Source organism: Neofelis nebulosa, chromosome 3 (assembly GCF_028018385.1).
Source record: "Neofelis nebulosa isolate mNeoNeb1 chromosome 3, mNeoNeb1.pri, whole genome shotgun sequence".
In the NCBI taxonomy this organism is placed as follows: domain Eukaryota; kingdom Metazoa; phylum Chordata; class Mammalia; order Carnivora; family Felidae; genus Neofelis; species Neofelis nebulosa.
This window is the reverse complement of record NC_080784.1, coordinates 21,668,552-21,691,079: the sequence shown is the minus strand read 5'-3', so window position 1 is coordinate 21,691,079 and position 22,528 is coordinate 21,668,552. Positions and strand designations below refer to the sequence as shown.

Genomic DNA, 22,528 nt, shown 5'->3' with positions numbered 1-22,528 from the left:
TTTATGTTTCTTTATTTTGAAAAAGAAAAAAAGAGCATGATCGGGGAAGAGGCAGAGCAAGAGACACAGAGAGTATCCCAAGCAGGTTCTGTGCTGTCAGTACAGAGCCTGATGTGGGGCTTGAACTCACCAACCAGAAGATCATGACCTGAGCTGAAATCAAGAGTCAGATGCTTGGTGAGCCACCCAGATGTCCCTACTTTGTCGATTTTTAAAAATTAGAGCATCCAGAGCCCTGCTCCCACTTCTCTGCCCGCCTGTCCCTTTCTCAAATGTGCTCTCCCACAACAGCAGGTGCAATCACACAGCGGGGAGGCAGGAGATAACCCTGCTTTCCTCAATCCGCTTCCATTAGTTTTCAAAAGCTGCTGCACTTCCAGGAAGCTCTTTAAAAATCTGCTCCTGGAACCCTGTGTAAGGTTTACAGCCTGCATTTAAGTCTAGATTTTTTGTTTTGTTTTGTTTTAAATCGTTGCTTTGTCCAAGAATCTTCCAGAATAAATAGCTTTGAAGTTGCATTGAATATGACCTCATCTAATTGCATTCAAATGTCTAAGAGGGTACCCAGAGACATCAGCAAAAGAGTTCACTGAGAGACCCACACACGTGTGCTTCCTGAGCCGGCAGATTCTAAGTGGGAAATAACTTTTCCTGCAGCCCCATGCACACGTGTATGGAATGAAAACGGTGGCACCGAAGACAGAAACAGGAAACATTTTTAAAATTCTCAAAAGTAGGATGGGGGCAGGGGAGTAGGGATACAAGTTCCAAGAGAAAGCTGAGCTTACAAGATAAATCTGTACTTTTCGAAAGGGAGGATTACCCCTATGACCCACTGCTGAGACATAACAAGGCAAAGGATGAAATGCCTATATGATTACAATATGCATCAACCTTGACAACATAAGCTGAGCGAAAGAAGCCAGACACAAAAGGCCACACAGAACACGATTCCAGTTATATGAACCTCCAGAGTAGGAAACTCCATGGAGACAGAAAGAAGTCTGGGGTTTCCCTAGGGCTGGGGGGTTTCGGGGGTGGAGGGAGGAAGGTGAAATGACTGCGAACGGGCACAGGGTTTCTTTTTGAGGTGACAAAATGTTCTGTAATTAGATAATGGTGACCAATGCACAACTTGCAAATCACTGAACTGTACGTTGAAAAGGGTGTTAAAATTTTTTTTTTTTTTTTTTTTTTTTTTTTTTTTTTAAAGGGGGCACCTGGGTGGCTCAGTCGGTTGAGCGCTGACTTCGGCTCACATCATGATCTCATGGTTCATGGGTCTGAACTCCGTATCAGGCTCTGTGTTGACAGCTCAGAGCTTGGAGCCTGCTTCGGATCTTGTGTCTCTCTCTCTCTCTCTCTCTCTCTGCCCCTCCCCCACTCTGTCTCTCAAAAATATAAAAAAAAAAAAAGGGTGAATGTCGTGGTATGTCGATTATATCTCAGGCTACCAGTTAGTTTAAAAACAAACAAACAAACAAACAAACAAAGGGTAGTCCTCACATGAAACCCTGACGCTGACAACTTTCCTGTCTTCCCACAGTTATTAGCCTAGACTGCTTGCAATCTACTGGGCTTGACCTGTATGTAGTTCTTAGAATTTCTAAAAGGACACCAAGAAACAAGCCAGTTTAAAAATCACTCTGCAATTTGGAGAAGGATTCCAAACCCCTATTATTTCTCTAGCTGCTGAACACTGACTGGACCCTAAAAGGCAGCTGAGCAGAAGGAAACTCAGGAGTGATGGAGAAGCACACACAACTTACTAAATTTGCTTTCTCTCTTGATATTCTTTTTTGTTCTTCTGATTTCAACTTTTCATTTAAAGCATCATTTTCACTCTTCAGATCACTGATTTGTTTCTAAAACAAACAATGAAATGTGGAACACAAGTTAACAAGCAGACACCAGAAACACAGCAAATGTACACAGAAACATTACCCAAACCACAGGAACCTCAAGAATGAGGACACTTTTGGGGGGCGGGGCTAAGTGAGATTTACTCACCTCTAATGATTCCTGCTTCTCAAAAAGCATATCCTCGAGGGATTTCTTTTCTATTTCATGGCTTTTCTTGATTTCTGGAAAGAAGTAATTTTTTGGAGGCAATGACATCATGTAAGATCACTGTTTTCTACAGTTGTTAAAGCACGTAGATGTAAGAGTTAATTAAGAAGCAGTATGACTATGTTACTTTATATCTATAAGATGTTATTATACAAATTAAACCATCTGTTCTCAGATTAGCCCTATGAGGGAAGTAGGGCAGATATATTTCCATTTTATGACGGAGAGCATGGAGGCCCACAGAAGCCCAGAGGGCTTAGGAAACACAGAGCATCCTTCTCAGGGGAGGACCTCAAACATTGGCCTGCACACTCCTGCTCTGGAATTTCTCTGCACTTTTCCATTTGCTCTTCATGACCCAAACAGAAGTCTAAAACTAAACCCATTTCAGAGGCACCTGGGTGGCTCAGTCGGTTGAGTGTCCAACTTCAGCTCAGATCACGATCTCGCGGTTCACGAGTTCAAGCCCCGCATCGGGCTCTGTGCTGACAACTCAGAGCCTGGAGCCTGCTTCAGATTCCATCTCCTTCTCTCTCTGCCCCTCCCCTACTCACACTCTGTCTGTCTGTCTCTCTCCCTCAAAAATAAACATTAAAAAAAAAATTAAAACCATTTCTAGCATGAAGGAAGAACAACAACATTTACTAAATGTCTACCCTGGGCCACTTTTATATGTTCTCTAACTTCACAGGACAACTATTTTTCTGACGAGAAAAGCCTCTGCCAAAGGTCACCCAGCCAGTTCCAACCCCTTGCCCACATGCTTCTCTGTGGGAAGCATGGAGCTAAGTGCCACAACTTCTGCGGTCTTCTGTGTTCTGGAAGCAATGGCTCCTTCTTCTCCTTCCACTTCAACCCTTCCGCTCATGATGAAACAAGTATAACAAATTCTTTCTTGATTCAAAAAGTGCCATCTGCATTTCACAGCATCCTTGTACAACTTGAGTTGGTGAGCGAGGGTGCTCAGCATGGATCCTTTATTGTGGCCAGGATGTAAACGAACACTTTTAACTTCCCAGGACCTCAACTGGTAAAGAACAATTACTACCAAAAAGGCCTTTACATTCTTTAAAATCCATCCTATTTCTTCAAAGGCTGGCATCTGTGACAAACTATTATTTGCATCCGAAGGGGAAAAGGGCATCTGCTAACAATGAACAATGCAAAAAGAAAGCAAAAACACTCCACACTGAATACCACAGGGTATTCTCTGGAAAGGAAGTTTATGAATCATTTCCGTTTTAAAACATATCATGCTGTTCCATTAGACCTGATTCTATTTTTTTTTTTTTTAAAGCATTCTTGCCTGAAAGGGAGGTTTCATAGGCTTTCTTTAGCAATTCAATTTTCTCTGAGTGGCTAGCTTCAATTTCCAGCTTCGAGGTTTCATGGGCAACATTTAAGTTGTCAAACTAGAAGAAAAAAAACAAACCCAAACAATACTTTACCAGTAAAGTTAAAAGTCTTAAGTTGAATAGTAAGCAGCAATGTTAGGAGATTTGACTCATAAGCTTGCATTCAAGTTACAGGGCTGCCCAACACATGAAAAGAACCACCCGACTTGGGGACTTGGGTCTGCCACTCCCAATTCTCCACTCTGTTTTTACCCACGCCCCACCCCCCCAACCCCACCCCAGGGGGGAGTCCAAGCACACGAGTTCTCCAGGGTTCATGGATGGAAATGGCCAAGTCCATCATAAGGAATGAGGATATATTTCACAGTGATAGGACCACATAAGATCCACGCCTGTCATATCGGCCTTTATATATCCTCAGTCCCTAGCACATGCCCGGCGTAGGCATTCGGTAAATATTTGCTAAAGGAAAAACTGATTTTAAAGGGGAGCAAGGAAATTGAAGACAAGTTCATGATACAAGGATATGTGAAAAATATGGGTTATTCAATGCCATTTTAAAAAATAAAAAATTCACAATAATTTTTTTGCAGTATAACATCAGAATGCAAAGGGATTACTTCCAGGTAGTAGGGTAAAGGGTGGCTTTTTTGCTTTTTTGTTTTTACTTTTCTTTCTTTTGTCTTCCTTTCTTTCACCCAATATTGCTTTGATCATAAGGAAAAAAATAATTGAAAAACCCCCTTTCACTTATTTAAATAAACAAAGGGAAGTTCAAAGGAAATTCATCATCAAACAACAATCAGAATTCAAATAAACAGCCACGATGGAGAACACGCTCAGGCTCCAAAAGCACAGACCTGCTCTTGCAGTTGGTTTTTGTACTTCTCCGCTTCTTCAATGTAAATGTTCTGGAGCTTTTCACACTCCCCGGTGTAAAATTCTTTAAGCCGATTCTCTAGCTCTGTTAGATCGGTCTGGTGCTGCTGGTTCAGCTTCTGCACAAATCCTTCATAAGCTATTTGCAACTCATTTCTGGCTTTTTCTAATTTCTCACAGGTCGATGAAGCAGTGACTGAAAAGAGATGAAAAAGGGAAAAGATATTTAAACTGCTAAATGTCCTAAAATCCTAACATTCAAGCACAGGTGTGAGGACTCTGGAAACATTAACACAGTACTCACAGTACTCGGTTCTCTCTTGACCAGACTTTCAAAGGTAATAGTATAGAAGTGAACAGTAAGAACAAGAGCAAATGGTCGCTGGCAACCCCCACCCCCAAAACCAAACAAAATGAAAACAAACAAAAAAAGCCCCACACAATCATCTAGCAAGAAGTAACAGAAGTACTTGAGAACCAGGTTTCCAAGGGAGGATCACCCTTTTGTATGTTGCCCAATCAGTGCGGGGGCCATAAGGAGAGGAGGCTCTGATTGGCTGAGGCGTCTCTAAGGTTGGCCAGCCAGTAGGGAGACGCTAAGACACAGAGGAACAGCGAAGACCAAAGAGAAGAAATAAACGGATTTTAATCTTCCACTTAATTTGAGCTGATTTCAAAAGTACAGTGATGAAAACAAAGTATTAGAATATGTTGAACACAAATGACCAGGGCATAAAAACTTCAGGAAAAACACATTTTAAAAGCTATCATATAAATATATCGTTTATATTGTTGATATACACAGGTTGATATTTTTAAAAGGCAAAGTTATCTGAAAAACAGAATTTGAAATCGGAGCATCTTACTTCTTCAACCACCACTACTGAAAACACATAATCGTTAACGAAAAATTTTCAGATTTGCACATAAAGGCCTATAATACAACCAGACTGTAATAAATCTTGGAAGATCTCGATCATTTGTCAGAAGTTTGACTCTGGACTTTTTTAACCTTCCTTCACTGACATTCAATACAGGTGAAACCAGTGCTACTCTGTCAGAATTCGTGTTCTCAATATCCTAAAGCACCCATGGACTAATACAGAGTACTGGTACATCTGTTGTTAATCCTTACCTCCCTTTTGGCAAGCAATATAGATTTCTGGAATTGTGGAAGAAATAAGATCGTTTTAGGGCAGAGAAAGGACAGTTTAGTTTAATGATAATTCTAGCTAAGTAATGTGGAACTGGCTGGCTCCTGGGATGAATTTCCAGCAAGGAGGTAGACTTGTCTTCATGGTTTCTTAGGAACATGCCATGTAGTGGTAGAAATATTAGTCACTTGTCTCCTATTAGTATTCTTTCAGAGGCAAAATGGACCATATTGAATAATGACAAGAATAGCTTCTTCTAAAGAGAACCATTAAAATTCAAATAAATCCATAAATACTTACTGAAGGGGAAAGGAACATAAAAAAAATAAAAACTACTACTCAGTGAATGGCGCTCCTCACACGTTATCTTGTCTACCTCTCCCAGAAGTCCTGTGAGAACCTTTTTACAAAATGAATAAGGAAGTCAACACAGGGGGTACACAATTTGCCTATAAGCACACAGCTAAATAAGTGGCAGGAGACTGGACTGTTGTAAGCAGTTTGGATACTGATTGTCTACATCCAAAGCCTGTGCTTCTCCCCCACCCCACCCGGCTGTCTTTTGTGCCAGAGACTGGAGAGAAACAACATGGAGCCTCTCCTTGGGAGGCTCATTGTCTAATGGAGAAGATATACACTTCTGAGAAACAATACAGGGAAGTACCTAAGGGTCCAATAAATGGCGCTCACAGTGGTTTACACCCAGCTATGATGGTGTGGAAGTTGGGGTCTTAAATTTTTTTAAGTTGTGGTAAAATGTAGGTAAGTAACATCAGTACCTCAGATAAATGGAATCATACAGAACCTGTCCTTTTGTGCCAGGCTCATTTCACTCAGCAGCATGTCTTCAAGGGTCATATGTATGTTGTGGTATGTTTCAGAATTCCCTTCCTTTTGAAAACTGGATAATAGTCCATTGTGCATATAGACCACATTTGTGTATCCATTCATCTGTCAAAGGACACTTGGGTTACTTCCACCTGTGGGCTGTTGGGAACGCTGTTATAAACATGGGTGCAGAGACATCTGTCCAGGTCCCTGTCTTAGTTCTTTTGAGTATATTCCTGGAAGTGGACTTGCTGGGTCATATGGTAATTCTGTTATTATCTGAGCAAACACCGTCCTGTTTTCCATGACAGCTATACCATTTTTCATTCCCACCCGCAGTACACAATGGTTCCAATTCCTCCACACTTTCACCAAAAATTGTTTTCTTTTCTTGTATTATTTTTTATAAGCCATTCTAATGGGCGTGAAATGGCAGCTCACTGGTTCTGATCTGGTTTTTTTTTTTTTTTTTTTTAATTGAGCCACGTGACATAAATGCCATCCTGATACTGAGGGTGAAAACTATTCTACCATGAACAAAGGTGGGAGACTGCACGACATGCCTTGGGGACTAGAACGTTCATAAAGCATAACAACTGGAGATAAGACCCAAAGAGGTAGATGGAGGCCAGATTATCGGGGTCATCAAATGCAGTACAGACTGACAATTCAGTCCCTTGGAACTAAATTTTGGAAGTTATTATTTTTCCTTTAAAAGAGTAAAAGATAATGGTGATGTTGATGGTTACATAACACTCTTCACTTTTCCTTTTTATTGTACTAATTATTTACCAAAGGAGGGGAAAAAAATGATTCAAGAAGGCAAATGTTAGTCAAACAGGTATACACAACATTAGCTTCCACTAACCTTCCCAAGTACACAAACAAAATGATGGCCCCACAAGCTTCCTTGTAGGAATCTACATTATAACACTCTATGAAAGTAGATGACAGAAAAATATTTTGCAAGCACTCAATGAAGATGTCCAATAGCTTTCTTATTGGTTTCATGTCGTTTTTACTTAATTCTCTTGGAATTTCAGAGATCAGCCAAAAAAAAACAAAACAAAACAAAAAACAAGTAATAGTATGATTGCAGACCATCTGAATGCTCATATCAAAGACAGAAATGTCTAAGTGAACCAGAAACTAGAAGATCATCTATATGAAGTTAATAGTATGCTACACCCACCCAATTTTAACACATTTGTTTGTAATGAAACAACGGTCAGTTTGAACGTATATCTACAGTACATCTGGGTTTAAAATCAAATAGGATATCTGGAAATCCTCTCACGTTAGCCACCGGACAGGGTGTTTCCTGTTTAAAAAAAAAAAAAAGAGGGGCGCCTGGGTGGCGCAGTCGGTTAAGCGTCCGACTTCAGCCAGGTCACGATCTCGCTGTCCGTGAGTTTGAGCCCCGCGTCAGGCTCTGGGCTGATGGCTCAGAGCCTGGAGCCTGTTTCCGATTCTGTGTCTCCCTCTCTCTCTGCCCCTCCCCCGTTCGTGCTCTGTCTCTGTCTGTCCCAAAAATAAATAAAAAACGTTGAAAAAAAAAAAAAGAGAGAGAGAAAAGAAAAGAAATAACAGAAGAGGAAAAGCTTGTAAGTGTTTAATTTTGTTTGCCACTGTGAGCGAGGGGAAGGGAAGGCAGAGGGGAGGCAAGGGGTAGGTCAGAACAGGGAGAGAAGGGTTTACCGCCCTTAGTACAACCATCCCAAGCTTGGGCTCAACCCCAGGCAGTGACATCAGCCCACAGCTGTGCACAGACCTTTGCTCTGCTACCGGCCTGGCGTGCCGGGCAGACAACAGCTGGACTGAAATCATCCCTCACACCAACAGCTTTACTTTGAACTAATTGGCCTGGGCTCCTGAAGGAAAAATGTATTTGGCACAAAGACTCTTGGAACACTTTTTAAGGACACCCATGTAACCAATGCATCAAGGGTTCTGAGCGCTCCCTCTCCACCAGACACACACAGTGGGGGGAGTGCAGGAGGTCACCTGGGGCTTCAGTCATGGCCCCTTCCTTGTGCTGATGACAGTTTAGGAGAGCTCCTTAAGGCCATCTCAGCCCGGTCTTGTCCTCGCTTACTCTCGGGAAAGCCACTCCCTTTCAGACAGTGAAGCAGGCACCCAGCAAAGTCAAAATAAAACAGGGGATCTTTCAGAATTTCCAGCAAGTGAGCAAGGGGTTTTTCAGTGCAAGCTGACACTGTTTTCAAGAAGTTGTTGCACAAATACAAAATCCATACAGTACAAAGGAATCTTTCTGTCCTGGTGTCTTAATCCTTCCATCAGGCGACTGGTAAAAGCAGGTCTGTGACTAAGGGTGCCGAGAGGCCACTGCCCGTGCAAGAGCTGGACACCCATAACTTTTGTACACGCACTGGGACGCTGCAAAAGTTATCTCCAGTGTCCGCCTCAGCATGAGTGTGCAGAATTAGGAAAGAAAGAAACCAACTCATTTACAAGACCAGCCCTAAAGCCACAGGCCGTGTTAGAGGCAGACCTTTTTACCCCGGGACAAACTATGCCCATGCAGAATTCTCGGCCAATGACAGAACAGGAACACAACATGCTTCAAGCATATAGAACTGAGCAAGGAAAAAAAAAAACATTTCAGAAAAATGGACAAATGCCTGAATTTTCTCCTTTTCATATAACTTATTTGGATGACCTCTGGAAAAGGCTCTGAATTATAATCTCTGAAAAGGAGAGCTGGATTCATCCAGGGTCCTCTAGTCCTTATCCCCGAGAACCACACGTGCAGCTATTACCTAATTTGTCCTGGGGACCTCTTCTAAGGGGGTAGGCTAGACCTGTATTCTCTCCATCTCGTAGACATCAGTTTCCCTTCGGTGACTGATAAATGCATGTTTACAGAGAAAAGCATCACACAACCATGGCCCTAACTTGGTCATATTCTTCATGACTCCTTCATTTTTGGATCTGGGTAGCACGGTTCATCACGAGACAACCCCAAATATTTTAACTCTCAGGAACATAAATAAAAGTCTTCATAGAACAGAGCTAGAATAATTAGGTCCAATTCTCAGTCACACCATTTACCTGCCACATGATTTGAGCAAATTATTTAAGCTTTCTAAACCTTCATTTCCTCATTTTTTTTTTTTTTAAATGGAGCTAATATTGGTAGCTTCCCTGCAGGATTAAATAAAATAACACACACGAAGCCCCTGACCCAGTGGCTGACCAGAGTCAGCGTGCAATAAATGTTGCTGTTATCCTTACCCGCCTTACAAAAGACCACCCGTTCAAATGTGTTTGAAGAATCGTCAGAGACAGGCTTGTGGTTCCACGACAGAATGTGACAGTTAAAAAGCAGCCTTGTGTAGCATTCAAAGCTACACACACAGACCCACAGGATAGGGTATCATAGTTCTCTTGTTCTTGGCACTGGATGTAATAGGACTTTCCCAACTTGTAGGTGATTTTATCTAAATTGGACATCAAGTATAAAGAAGAAAAGGAAAAATAAAGGGGAGGAGGTAAGGTCACATGGAAGTCACACACACTTTCATGATGCCACATCAGAGATTGTGACAGAAAGAAAAGATTAACAGGAAAATAAGACGACTTCATTCCCCACTGTACACACATACTTTCTCTAGGTGCTTCTGGCAGGCGTGCCGTGGGGGCCAACCCTTCTCTGCACCAGCTGTGGGGGGATCAAGATGTCTGCGTCCTACGTTTCTTGCCTGCTTTAGGTCCCCCCCCCCCCCAACCTCCGCCTCTGGCCACCTGGGGAATCAGACACCTGCTTTTCAGTGCTGGACACCTTCACTCTTTTTTCAACATACTTCTCAGGGAAAATATACTTGCTTTTAAAGCTTTTTTTTTTAATGTTTTATTTATTTTTGAGAGAGAGGGAGAGACAGAGCATGAGTGGGGGAGGGGCAGAGAGAGGGGGAGACACAGAATCCGAAACGGGCTCCAGGCTCTGAGCTGTCAGCATAGAGCCCGACACGGGGCTCGATCTCACAGACCGCGAGATTATGACCTGAGCCGAAGTCAGAGGCTCAATTGACTGAGCAACCCAGGTGCCCTGAAATATACTTGCTTTAAAAAAAAAAAAAACCAACAACTTGTAATTGTGGAATAATTTTACAGAAAAGGTACATAGATAGTACACAGAGTTCCTGTACCCTTTCCATCTAGCTGCCCCAATTGTTAGCATTTTACATAATCACGGGACATTAGTCACAATTAAGGTTTTGACACTGGAACAATACTAGTAAGTGTGCTATAGACTTTTGGATTTCACCAGGTTTTTTCACTATGCTTTTTTTTTTCTAAGAAAAAAATTTAGGATAATTAAAAAAAAATTCTAATGTTTTATTTGCTTTTGAGAGAAAGAGAAAGACAGAGTGGGGGAGGGGCAGAGAAAGCGGGAAACACAGAATCCAAAACAGGCTCCAGGCTGTCATCCCAGAGTCTGACGAGGGGCTCTAACCCATGAATCGTGAGACCATGACCTGAGCCGAAGTTGGACACTTGTCTGATGGAGCCACCCAGGTGCCCCTAGAAAAACTTTGGCTCTTCAGAGAAGCTGCAAAGAGAGAACAGTTTCCAGATACCTCTCATCCCTTTTCCCCTAACATTAATACTACACATTACCAAGGGACCTTGACAAAACTAAGAAACCAACATTGGTATAGTATTATGAACTAAACTCCATACTTTGCCCCTTTTTTTTCTGTTCCAGCACCCTATGCAAGATATGACATTGCATTTAGTTGTCATGTTTCCTGAGTTTTCTCTGGTCTGTGAATGGGTCTTTCTTCCCCCTCCTGCCCCCCATAATCTTGACAATTTTCAAGAGTCAGGTATTTTTAAAATGACCCTCAATTTTGGTTTGTCATGTTTTCTCTGTATAGTCCATTGACCCAGCAATTCCACCAGTAAGAATTTATCTTACAGGTATATTCCCACACGTGTAAAATGAAGGACATTTGAGGTTATCCACTGGAGCATTTCTGTAACAGCAAAACATCAGAAACAACCTAATGTCCACCAAGAAGGAACACATTAAATTATTTGTGGTGTATCTATGTGATGGAATAAGATCATTCAACAGCTATTTAAAAAGACTGATAAAGTTCTTTGTGTATCGATCTTTAAGAATGTTGAGTGGAAAAGCAACGTGCATGTAAAATATGCTCCCACCTGTGTATCAAAGTAAGGGGGAAACCAATCTATAGCTTATCTTACTACTCCTATGACCCAGCCCCAGAACCGTGAATGGGAACACTATCTTCTATCATAGCAGCATAATCACTTCATAATATTTTTCTTACTCTATGGAAGAGAAATCCGGTCAGGACATGCTGCCAGAGTGACTGATGGGCTACGTAGGTTACTCTCTGAAACCAGGGTCTGTTTAAAATTGGAGATAGTAATTTAAGTGAATAAGGTAATCAATAAGCCATTTTTAAAAAGTAACTTTCTACTTGGGGGAAGGGCAGCAGCCTACAAACAACGAAAGGCTAAGTACTCAGACTGTCCAACAACGGGAAAGTCTAACTTTCCACATCTCAATTTCCTGGTGTTGCAAGGCAGGAATAAACACCACCTGATCGGCTAACCATAGCATTTGGTGAGGATTTCGTAGAGCACATCTTCACAAACTCTCCGTGGAATGATCATCTCCTCAGAAGACGTCCGAGTTTTACTTGCCAAGACGTACTACTTTTTCATATGACCAAGAAATGTGGCAGTCATGTGATACACAACAGTCTTTTTCCAAATTTCATAATGAGCTATGAAGGGCTTTCTGATCGCTCTTGGGAGTTACATGAATCAACATGAACTGGTTTCAAAGCCACTCCCTAATCATAACTTATTAGGAATCTACTTTTACAAAAAAAATGCCTGCACCCTCAATTATCCCATAAATAATACCATCTTACATTTAAAGGTCAGTTTCATACTTCTTTTTTTTTTTTTTTTTTTAACGTTTTATTTATTTTTGAGACAGAGAGAGACAGAGCATGAGCGGGGGAGGGGCAGAGAGAGAGGGAGACACAGAATCGGAAACAGGCTCCAGGCTCTGAGCCATCAATCAGCCCAGAGCCCGACGTGGGGCTCAAACTCACGGACTGCGAGATCGTGACCTGGCTGAAGTCGGACGCTTAACCGACTGAGCCACCGAGGCGCCCCATAACGTTTATTTATTTTTGAGACAGAGAGAGACACAGCATGAACGGGGGAGGGGCAGAGAGAGAGGGAGACACAGAATCGGAAGCAGGCTCCAGGCTCTGAGCCATCAATCAGCCCAGAGCCCGACGCGGGGCTCGAACCCACGGCCCGCGAGATCGTGACCTGAGCTGAAGTCGGATGCTTAACCGACCGAGCCACCCAGGCGCCCCCAGTTTCGTACTTCTACAAAATGCTCTCATATCTATTCTCTCATGTAATATGATAGTGTTTTGAGTTAATAAAATAGGTATCATCTTAAACCTCATTTTACTGGAATGGGAACTGAAGTAGCAAAGTTGGGTCCAGAACTCAATCCACTCAACATTTTCAATTCAGGTTCTGCAGCACAGAACCCAGAACCTGATCTCTGTGGCTATTTCCTCAACCTGAGAGGCAGAAGAGAGAATTTAATTCATACATACAATGGATGCCTGAGAGTATTAGGGCTTCTTTCTCTTGTGGAAGCTAGAAAGACTTCAAGATAAGGCAAGTTAGAAGGAAAAAAAACAAAAAACAAAAACAACCCAACTTTTCTCTACACTGATTAGTCCTGACAAAACCTTACGCAAACGGGGGATGATGATCTGGCCCCACCAGCCAACGTGAGCACACAGGTGCCAGCTGGGTCTCCATGGGGCCTGTGGTTCTCCCTGCCAACACAAGTCTGAAAAGGCTTTGCTGTTTTTCAACTTACTCACTGGCCAACAACATGCTGCAAAACAGATGTTCTCATAATCACAACAGCAACATTCCGTGGACCAACGAAAACATTTAGGCACGAAAGTGGATCGGAGATGCAAGCCTGGCGGAATAATTGGCATCATGTTCTAAGCTTCGGGCCTGAGAAAAATCAGGCAGGACTTTAAAGAAATCACACTGAGACCAAAGTAATAAATGGAATGTTAAACGTCCCTCATGTTTCATTTTTAGAGTACGAGGTTCAAAAGGGCAGGTAAAGTTGATGGCATTCCTAACATTTGGAAGCCTACGTACAAACAAGAACGGGCTCTATTCAGTTGGCACTATTTGCCATTACTGTTTATTCGCTCACTGTGCTTACCTGATTCTTACAGACTTTCTGTAAAAGAAACAACATTCTGGACAACCGTCATGGTGTCTAAGTGTAGTCCAGGGAGCACCTACATGATAATCACCTGAATGGTCATTGAAAGTGGGTTGCTGGGGGTGCCTGGGTGGTTCCGTCAGTTAAGCGTCTGACTTGATTTCCACTCAAGTCCTGATCTTCTATTGGTGGCATTGAGTCCTGCGTCGGGCCCTGCACTGACAGTGTGGAGCCCGCTTGGAATTCCCTCTCTCTCTCTCTCTCTCTCTCTCTCTCTCTGCCCCTCCCCCATGGACACACATGCAAGCTCGCTCTGTGTCTAAATAAACAAACTTAAAAAAAAAAAAAGTGGATTTCTGGGCTCCATTCCCAAGCCACCTGAGTCAGAACTGTGAATCAGCATTTTAACCCAGTCTATTTCATTACACAGTGAAGTCTGAGAACCACCATTCTGGACAAATGTCATGAAATTAGTCAACACTGAACATATCAAAACTGGACAAGGACAAGCTAGGACAAGGAACACAGGCTTTCAAAACTGATACCCCCGGTTATGTTGCGCGTCTATACAGGTGACAGTACATAACCTTTTACTTATAGACATAGCCAGCCAAAGTCTGAATTTAGGATGGGCAGACGTGGATAGGGAAAAATGGGCTAAGTCTGAGGTGGTCAAAACCATCTTCAATCAACTCAGTGAGAGAAAGAATTCTCTTTTGGTATACTATTAGTTTTCATTACGTTAATAGTTTTTCTTCATAAATCCCACTTCAAAAATCACTTCTGGAATTGTGCAACTCCAAAGTGACCTAACTGTAAAGAGTTTTTCAAATGACTTGAAATACACAGCCTGTTAAACCACAACTGTAGATCAAACTAATGAAAGAATTAACACATGCACCAAGGTGTCTGGTGGCCTCAAGTTCACAGACACCAGTTGAGTGTTGATTAGACAATTTATACCTTGCTTTTGGCAAGGCTAAGTCACTTTTCCCTAACTGATAATAGCAAAACCTATTTTAACCTAACAGTGTTTCTTGAACTCTTGACTCATATAAAAAGATTCCAAAAGTCATTACCAATGCAAAGGAGTGTCTATATCACATGATTTTCCAACCTTTGAAATATTTCATCATGGTTTTCCCTGTTATGATGAGCAGGAGTTTGCTAGTCTAACCATGCTAGGTTCTCAGCCAGGCGCTTTGCTCTCTAGCTGCTTGACCTCAGGAAGGTTACTTCACTTTTAAGCCTCAGTTTCTTTTCCTTCCTTCCTCCCTCCCTTCCCTTTCCTTTCTTTTAATAAAATACTAACCAGTAGACTAAGAGCTGAATACTGCTGTCAGGAAAGAGCTGGCACTCAGTAATGTTACCACCATACCCAGTGCATAATTTTTATACACAGAGGAAAAAAAATCAACTAGTCTTTTGTAATTATGGGAATTACTGCAATTCTTAGTGAATTAAGGGTTCAAATCCCACTTGTGTCATTATATAGAAACAACCAGGACAGATCTATAAAAAAGATGCACATTACCTGAACAACGCATTACAAACAATACTAAGTTTATATGAATGTCTGTGAATAAAGGCATTTCAAGTTTTTGTTTTTATTTTTTTTAACGTTTATTTATTTTGAGAGACAGCAGGCAGGGAGGCGCAGAGAGAGAGGGAGAGAAAGAATCCCAAGCAGGATCTGCTCTGTCAGCACAGAGCCCGATACAGGCCTGATCTTATGGTATGTGGGATCATGACACGAGCAGAAATCAAGAATCAGACACTTAACCAACTGAGCCACCCAAGTGCCCCAAGTTTTTGACATCTAGTTCATTTGACCAAATACTTAAGTCTCAGTAGGATTTAAAAAAAACTTAAATAAAAATAGATGGAAGGTGTCTAAAAAAGATGTACATTAGATATTAATTTTGACAGCTAAAATACCTTTCCTCCATTAATTTAGATAAAAATGTGATTCTAATGATTAATATTAACAAAAAATAATAGAAACCCCCAAAGACCATAATTATGGTTCTCTATTTTTTTTTTTTAACATTTATTTATTTTTGAGACAGAGAGAGACAGAGCATGAATGGGGGAGGGTCAGAGAGAGGGAGACACAGAATCTGAAACAGGCTCCAGGCTCTGAGCTTTCAGCACAGAGCCTGACGAGGAGCTCGAACCCACGGACCGTGAGATCATGACCTGAGCCGAAGTCGGCCGCTTAACTGACTGAGCCACCCAGGCACCCCTGGTTCTCTATTTTTTTAATGTTTATTTATTTTTGAAAGAGACAGCGACAGAGTGAGAGTTGGGGGGGGGGGGCAGAGAGAGAGGGAGACATAATTTGAAGCAGGCTCCAGGCTGTTAGCACAGAGCCTTACGTGGGGCTCGAACCCATGAACTGTGAGATCATGACCTGGGCCGAAGTCGGACGCTTAAACGACTGAGCCACCCAGGTGCCCCATTATGGCTCTCTATTATGGCAGTTTTGATCCAACATGATTCTTAAAAAAAAAAAAAAAAAAAATTAGAGTGACAGGTTTATTCCCTATCTCAGAGGCCGAATATTTGTTGTGGACACTGACCATTAAATTGAACTGTAATCTATTTCAAGGGCTGACACTTTCAAAATGATCTAACTGGGATTATCAGACATAATTATAAAATGTTCCCAAGAGGGGCGCCTGGGTGTCTCAGTCGGTTGAGCATCCGACTTCGGCTCAGGTCATGATCTCACGGTTCGTGGGTGCGAGCCCTGCATCCGGCTCTGTGCTGACGGCTCAGAGCCTGAGGCCTGCTTCAGATTCTGTGCCTCCCTCTCTCTCTGCCCCTCCCCTGCTTGCACTCTGTCTCTAAAATAAATAAACATTAAAATTTTTTTTAAATGTTCCCAAGAGAATTATAGCTCACCTTGTTTATTATTCATTTCTAAAAACATACTTGTTATTTTTAAAAGGTTTATAGGAAAACATTTGTATACAAAAACCATTGAATATTAGGTATTATACAGATAAACCAAGTTTCTCTAGTTACCACCTTCAATATAAAAATCATTCATTCACTGAAATACTAAGTGCCGGGCACAAGATCTTAGCTCGTTGAGCTACAAAGGTAAAGGAGATACTGCCTTTGAAAGGCTCATGGTTCTAGAATGTGAGAAGAGGTCTAGAAACAAATAACTACAATAACAAAGTATCTTGAAGGACACAGAAGGCACAATTAACTTTTCTTGAAAGATTAACTAAAACTCAAATGAAGATAAGGTCTTTTAGCTAGGACTTAGCTAGGTTTTAGCTAGTGAGGTGTTTAAGAGGCAAACAATAGAAAGGCGGTGAAAAAGGGACAGCACATTTCAAGCAGAGGGGATAACGTGTGCCAAAGAGGGCCAAAGGGGTATGAACGGACCCGTGTCTAAGGCATGGGGAGGGGAAAGAAGGTGTGAAGAAAGGCAAACGAGCATCCCGATATCATGAAGTTGGGCTGGAAGGTTCTGGTCAAATCATACATGGTGAATACAGTCTATTTGGACTTTTCCCCAAAGCCCAAATGAAGTCATTTATATTTGTTAAAAATGTCCGGTTGAGGACAGATGTGAGACTTATTTTAATATAGTCTGGAGAGAAGTGGGCCTGGAGCAAGGTGGCCTGTTGGATGACCATTGACATGTATTTGAGGGGAGAAATTATGGGGCTTAAATTAGAACAGCAGGAGCCAGAAGGATGAGGAGGAGAGAGGAGGACAAAGCATGTGAGACCTGTCATTAGCTTAGGTGGTAACTGAAGAATGATGCCACTTCAGAAGATGATAAGCAGACTTTGAGGAATAGGTCTGAATGAGGAGACATGGCAGAGAGTTCAAGGAAGCAAAGGACTGGGGAAACAGAAAGGCCTGATTACACCAGACTGGCTTTCCTGGAGGCAGCTCTTCACCGGGCAAAATACATCTGCAGCCTCGGAAGGAGAGAACTCGAAAACTAGCTCTGTGCATCATCACCCTCCAGGTTGTAGATGAAACCACGGGAATGAATGGGATGACAGCCGACAAGGAAACCCTCACTATACTAAACACTATAGGGGTAAGTGAAATTAAGCTATCTCCACTCAACAGAACTTTCCCAAATCATTCAGCATGACCATAATGAAGAGTATGAGGCAATATGGAAAAGTGCTTGACACAAGCTAAAAAGAGAAAAATACACATAAAATATCATGGACGAATCTCAAAATCATGTTGCTGTGTGGAAAAAAAAAAGCCAGACACAAAAAGAATATGATGTATGTTTCTATCTATATGAAATTCTAGAATACAAGAAACTCATCTACATGATAAAAATCAGATCATTGTTTGCTTCTGGAGAAGAGGGGTATCATCTGCCAGAGAGGAGAATGAAGGCATTTTCTGGGAGGATAGTGAGCTTTAATATCTTGATAAAGCTGTAAGTTACATGAGTATATGTGTTTGTCAACAAGCATTCCATTGTAGGTAAGTGATACCTTAATAAAAAAAAGTCAAGATATGAAATTGTCTACTCTCATATACACAAAGACACAGGAAATATGCAAAAGTAAAGTCTCCTAGTGGAATATGGGCTATTTTGCCCTCACTTCACAGTTTTAACTTTTTGCACACTATTCTTAAATAAAAAGAAATTTAAAAACCCTCAAATACCCATAAATATTTACCAATTACTTGTGAAAATGGAGAACATGTATTTTTTTCCCCATAGGGAGTAGGAAAGAATCTCTGAAAGAAATTTACTCTCTGGAAAAAATTTTTTTTTTTTTTTTTACTATCTGGAGACAATAAGGAAACACAAGATTATAGTAAGTACATGATTGTGAACTATCGAGGACTCAGTGGAAGGAGGGGAGCCTCATGGTTTTGTTCTGAGGGAAGTTGGGTTAACTTGGCAGCACAGGACACTGGTCAGGGTGACGACTGAGACAACAGGGAAGTTAGTCAATGGAGGGGAGGGTTGGAGGCAGTTAGATTCTGAAGGTCACTATCACAGACTCTACTTGGGTTTCGGTGCTCCTGAGTCTGAATTGTCTTTTATATTCTGCAGTTCTTAGTTTGGGAAACTTGCCTTAATTTTCATAGAGAAGATAAAGAAACATTACCCAATTAGAGAGTGGATCCAACAGCCCCCCATATTTTGGAGAGAAATGGTGGATTCCTGGATGATGGTGGTGGTAGTAAGGCTCTCTTGAGGTGCCTGTGGTGGACCAGGTACCATGGCCAGTTGCTTCATACATATTACTATTTTACTCAAGCTCCGCGACAACCCAGAAAAATACGGATTAACTTCATACCCCCAGTGAGGAAACTGGACTCAAAGAAGCTAGGCAACTTCTAGTTAGGAATCCACGGACAAAAGGCTAGACTATGGCCTCCACTTTGCAAGCACTTGGACCGTGTCAGGAGGGGATCAATCACGTCTCATTGGCATTTGAGTCTGAAGACAAAAAAACAACCCATCCTGAGGGGTTTCTAGTAATATAGTCTAATTACAATTCCTTCCTACAGTGTGGTTGATACCCCCACAAAACAGCAAATGTGACTATTACACAGCTATAAAATGGAGACATGTTAGCTTAATTAATAGTAACTATTTAATAGTAGTTAACATTGGGTGCAACGCACTCTACAGTGAGTTACTTCAGGTACTCCTCATGACTATCCTTGAGCAGACAATTATTAGTACATGTGATAGATAATGAAATTGGGACTCAAGACCTGTAATGTGACTTGCCCTAGGTCACCCAGCTACGAAAGGTCTGGACCTGGTTATTGTGACCACACAGTCTAACCATTCTATAGTACTGCCTCAAATTTTAAAATCGCATTTCGAACTTTGCTATGTAACCTGTTGTCTTTCATCTTAGTCCGTGCTACAGACAATCCCACTGGCAGCTTCTGGAGAATTCTTCCTGGACTGTTTCCATCAGAAGAACTACGTAATGCTTTCTCTTCTCTCCCCTCAAAGAACTGAGACCATTCCCAAAAGGCTTTACATAGTTATTTGAGAAGTTCTACCTCATTCAACGGGAGCACTGACACATTTCCAATTGTCCCTTCCATTGAAAACCGTTCCTAATGTCATCGCATTACCCTGACGAGAGTCCCCTATGGCCGTGTTAACCCAAGTCCCACCCAACTCCCACCTGGGTGACCGGACGCTATGGACAGGCCAACCACTGCATCCGGACGCGTGGACAGCAGTGGTGAAAGCACACCAGGGCACACTCTCCTTATCACAGACGGAAAGTTGAGAACGGGTACAAACTGTGACAGCTATTTCCTGTCAGGCTACGTACCCAGTGGAGGTGCTGAGGACCCGGGTCCCACTTTAAATCATTTAATTGTGCTATCCACTAAAAGGTAAGAAGAGGATCCCCTATTCAAGCAGCATGAATGAGAACAGTGTTCCGCTGGCGTTTCGGCCCCATCTTGGAGAGGCCGAAACGTGAACCATCAGGGAGGCTCGTCTCCACCTCCACTGGGTCATAATGAACTCTGAAACACACACAAAAAGGCCTCTTTCCTGACCTGCTCATTCTATATCCATTACCTTATTTAAGGCACACACAAAAGCAAATTAAGTTGGTCATCTGGGTAATCAAAAGGGCAGCTGTCTAGTTAAGTAACAGGACAGAAAGCCTCAAATGCTAACGCCAGGAGGCCTGTTTCTCAGCTGTGGTTTCCTTGAACGGTTTGCCTAGAATTTTCAACTCTTTGGGGTCCTGAAGTTCCATCTGTTTTAAAATTACTTTTCTATAAAGAGTTCCTCATTTCCATCGCCTCAAATAAGGTCAGGAGAAAATGATGTCTCAGCTAGGTATTAAGAATCTGGAGGGGTAGTCAGCAGTTTGTGGTTGCCTCCCGTTGGGAGGTGAAAACAGAAAAGGAACACAGAGACAAGCCTTGGCCCCACATTCACTGCTATTTAATCTTTGCCCAGGGTTGGGGGGTGGCAGAGAAAAAAAAAAAAAATTAAGTCCAGCCAATTATATTGACAATGTTGAAATTCCGGTCTTGTCTAAAGACAGGTTTCTCCTAGAACTGGATGAACACAATTTTCGTCTCTGGCTGTTGCCTTTGCATTATTTATACACATACCTACTCACACTTTAGGAGGAGGCTGTGAACATACACAGGAAATCGCTAAGGGGAAGGAATTCAGCCTTTTAATGGATAACTCCAAACTGGGCTGAAGCTCAAGCAGGAAGCTGATTCTCTAGGGCTGAGGGGCCCATGGCAGACAGGGGCATCCCAAGACAGATGGTTCACTCCAACACAGTAGCTGAGGTAGGGAAGGCAAGACGGTCTCTGTTGCATGAACCCTGAAGACCCTTCCAGGAGAGTCAACAACTAAAACTCAGCTCAGCCTACAAACAGCGGCACTGGATGGTGGGTGTTACAGACTTCAGGGGCACATGGCTCCTGGTAGAACTGGGTCCTTCACCATCAGCCCTGTTCAAATTGTAACATTAGCACAGAGCGTGCTTTCTTCAGACAGGCTATCCGGGATGCACAGCATCCTTCTCTTTACATACTTCCTCCTCGCAAACTGCCCCAAGGAAAGCGTAATGTAATTACTATTATCAGAGAGGGAATTTTCTCACCACTTTTTAATATGGAAAGAGGTTCGGGGAAAAAAAATGACAGAATTATTTAAGAGGAACCCACACAATTACAAAACTCGCTCTGTCCTTGTCTTCAGGAAGAGAAATGTTTTGGTCATCAAAAGCTCTGCTAGGCTTAGTCAGATCAGTGCCAGGAATTCTGTGAACTTGAGGTCAAGCTGCCAAGATTCAAAAGAAATGTTGATATTAAGTGTTTGCACAGATACCAGAGTGGGACAGCTAACAACTGCCAGCGTGCAACTCCAGCCATAATGCAGATGGGAGAACCGAATTTGCCAGTTGTCCCCTCATCCTGTCAAACTTACGGGGAAAAAAACAAAACAACACACACACACACACACAAAGGAAAAAAAGCTCTTACCTAGCTCTCCTCGAAGGTTAACAAGTTCTTGGGATAGGGTTTTGTGTTGTTTCAGCGCTTCCTCCCGCTGTGGAAAACACACATCAAGTTACTCACGTTTTCAGGAGGGTCCTTTTCAGTAAAGGCACACATTTGTTATCACCAGGAAAATGAGACTCAGAATCGAGAAGCCAAGATATGAATCATTTAAGCTAAACAGTTTGTGTTGTGAAAAAAACACAGATGTCCCTTAGTTGTTAAGGAAATTCATGTTTCAAAAATCTTTATTTTTTCAGGTTCTCGTCAAACCATCATTGGAGACACTCACTGGCATGGTTCTTTTAAAAATATTTACTTTGAGCCATGCTTCATTGCTAATCCATAGAACCTTTCAGCAAATGCATACTTAAGACTTAATGCATTCTCCTCCAAGGGCAATAAAGCACTAATCAGTTTAAGATAAATATTTAATGTTCTAAACATACGCACTTATATGCACTTTGTCCTAGATTTGCAAATAAAAAAGTTTTGTTACAATGTCAGTCCTAAAAGGAAGAAGCCACAGTGAAAAAGAATCCTTAAAAAAAAAAGACAAAATTAAACTAATTTTACCCAGCCCCACATTGTTTTCTAAGGATTATTATATTTGGGATCAGCTATAACTGTAAGGAGATGTTAAGAGAAATGAAATCAAAGAATATCACCAACTGTTTCCGTATCAAAAAAGCTATTATTAATTCCGTAAAAAAAGAACTATTTCCAAGTTACCAGCAACTCAAAGCAATCACACACACACACACACACACACACACACACACACACACACACACACACACATAGCGATAGACACAGTTTCTTAAAAGGTTGATTCCCTACCACCAGGGCATAACTAAGGAAAAGGCAGAATTCAGAGCTCTCTGAAAATGCCCTCACTAGGATCACCCGAGACGGAGCTCCTGCCGCATCTTGATCAC

The 22,528-nt window shown here is 41.9% G+C and overlaps 1 protein-coding gene across 9 annotated transcripts in view; it reads right to left on the bottom strand.

Annotated features, from left to right (window-relative positions):
* The window catches only part of MTUS1 (microtubule associated scaffold protein 1), a 174,412-nt gene that overhangs the window by 8,589 nt on the left and 143,295 nt on the right, over positions 1-22,528 (bottom strand). For 8 of the 9 annotated variants that reach the window (XM_058720071.1, XM_058720074.1, XM_058720075.1 and 5 more), the window contains 5 exons: positions 21,576-21,642; positions 4,286-4,500; positions 3,377-3,482; positions 2,011-2,084; positions 1,770-1,865 (listed from right to left, as the gene is read on the bottom strand). In XM_058720071.1, the coding sequence (XP_058576054.1) occupies positions 1,770-1,865; positions 2,011-2,084; positions 3,377-3,482; positions 4,286-4,500; positions 21,576-21,642 (558 nt within the window). The remainder of the gene's footprint in view (positions 1-1,769; positions 1,866-2,010; positions 2,085-3,376; positions 3,483-4,285; positions 4,501-21,575; positions 21,643-22,528) is intronic. The other variant, XM_058720073.1, reaches the window with a different exon arrangement.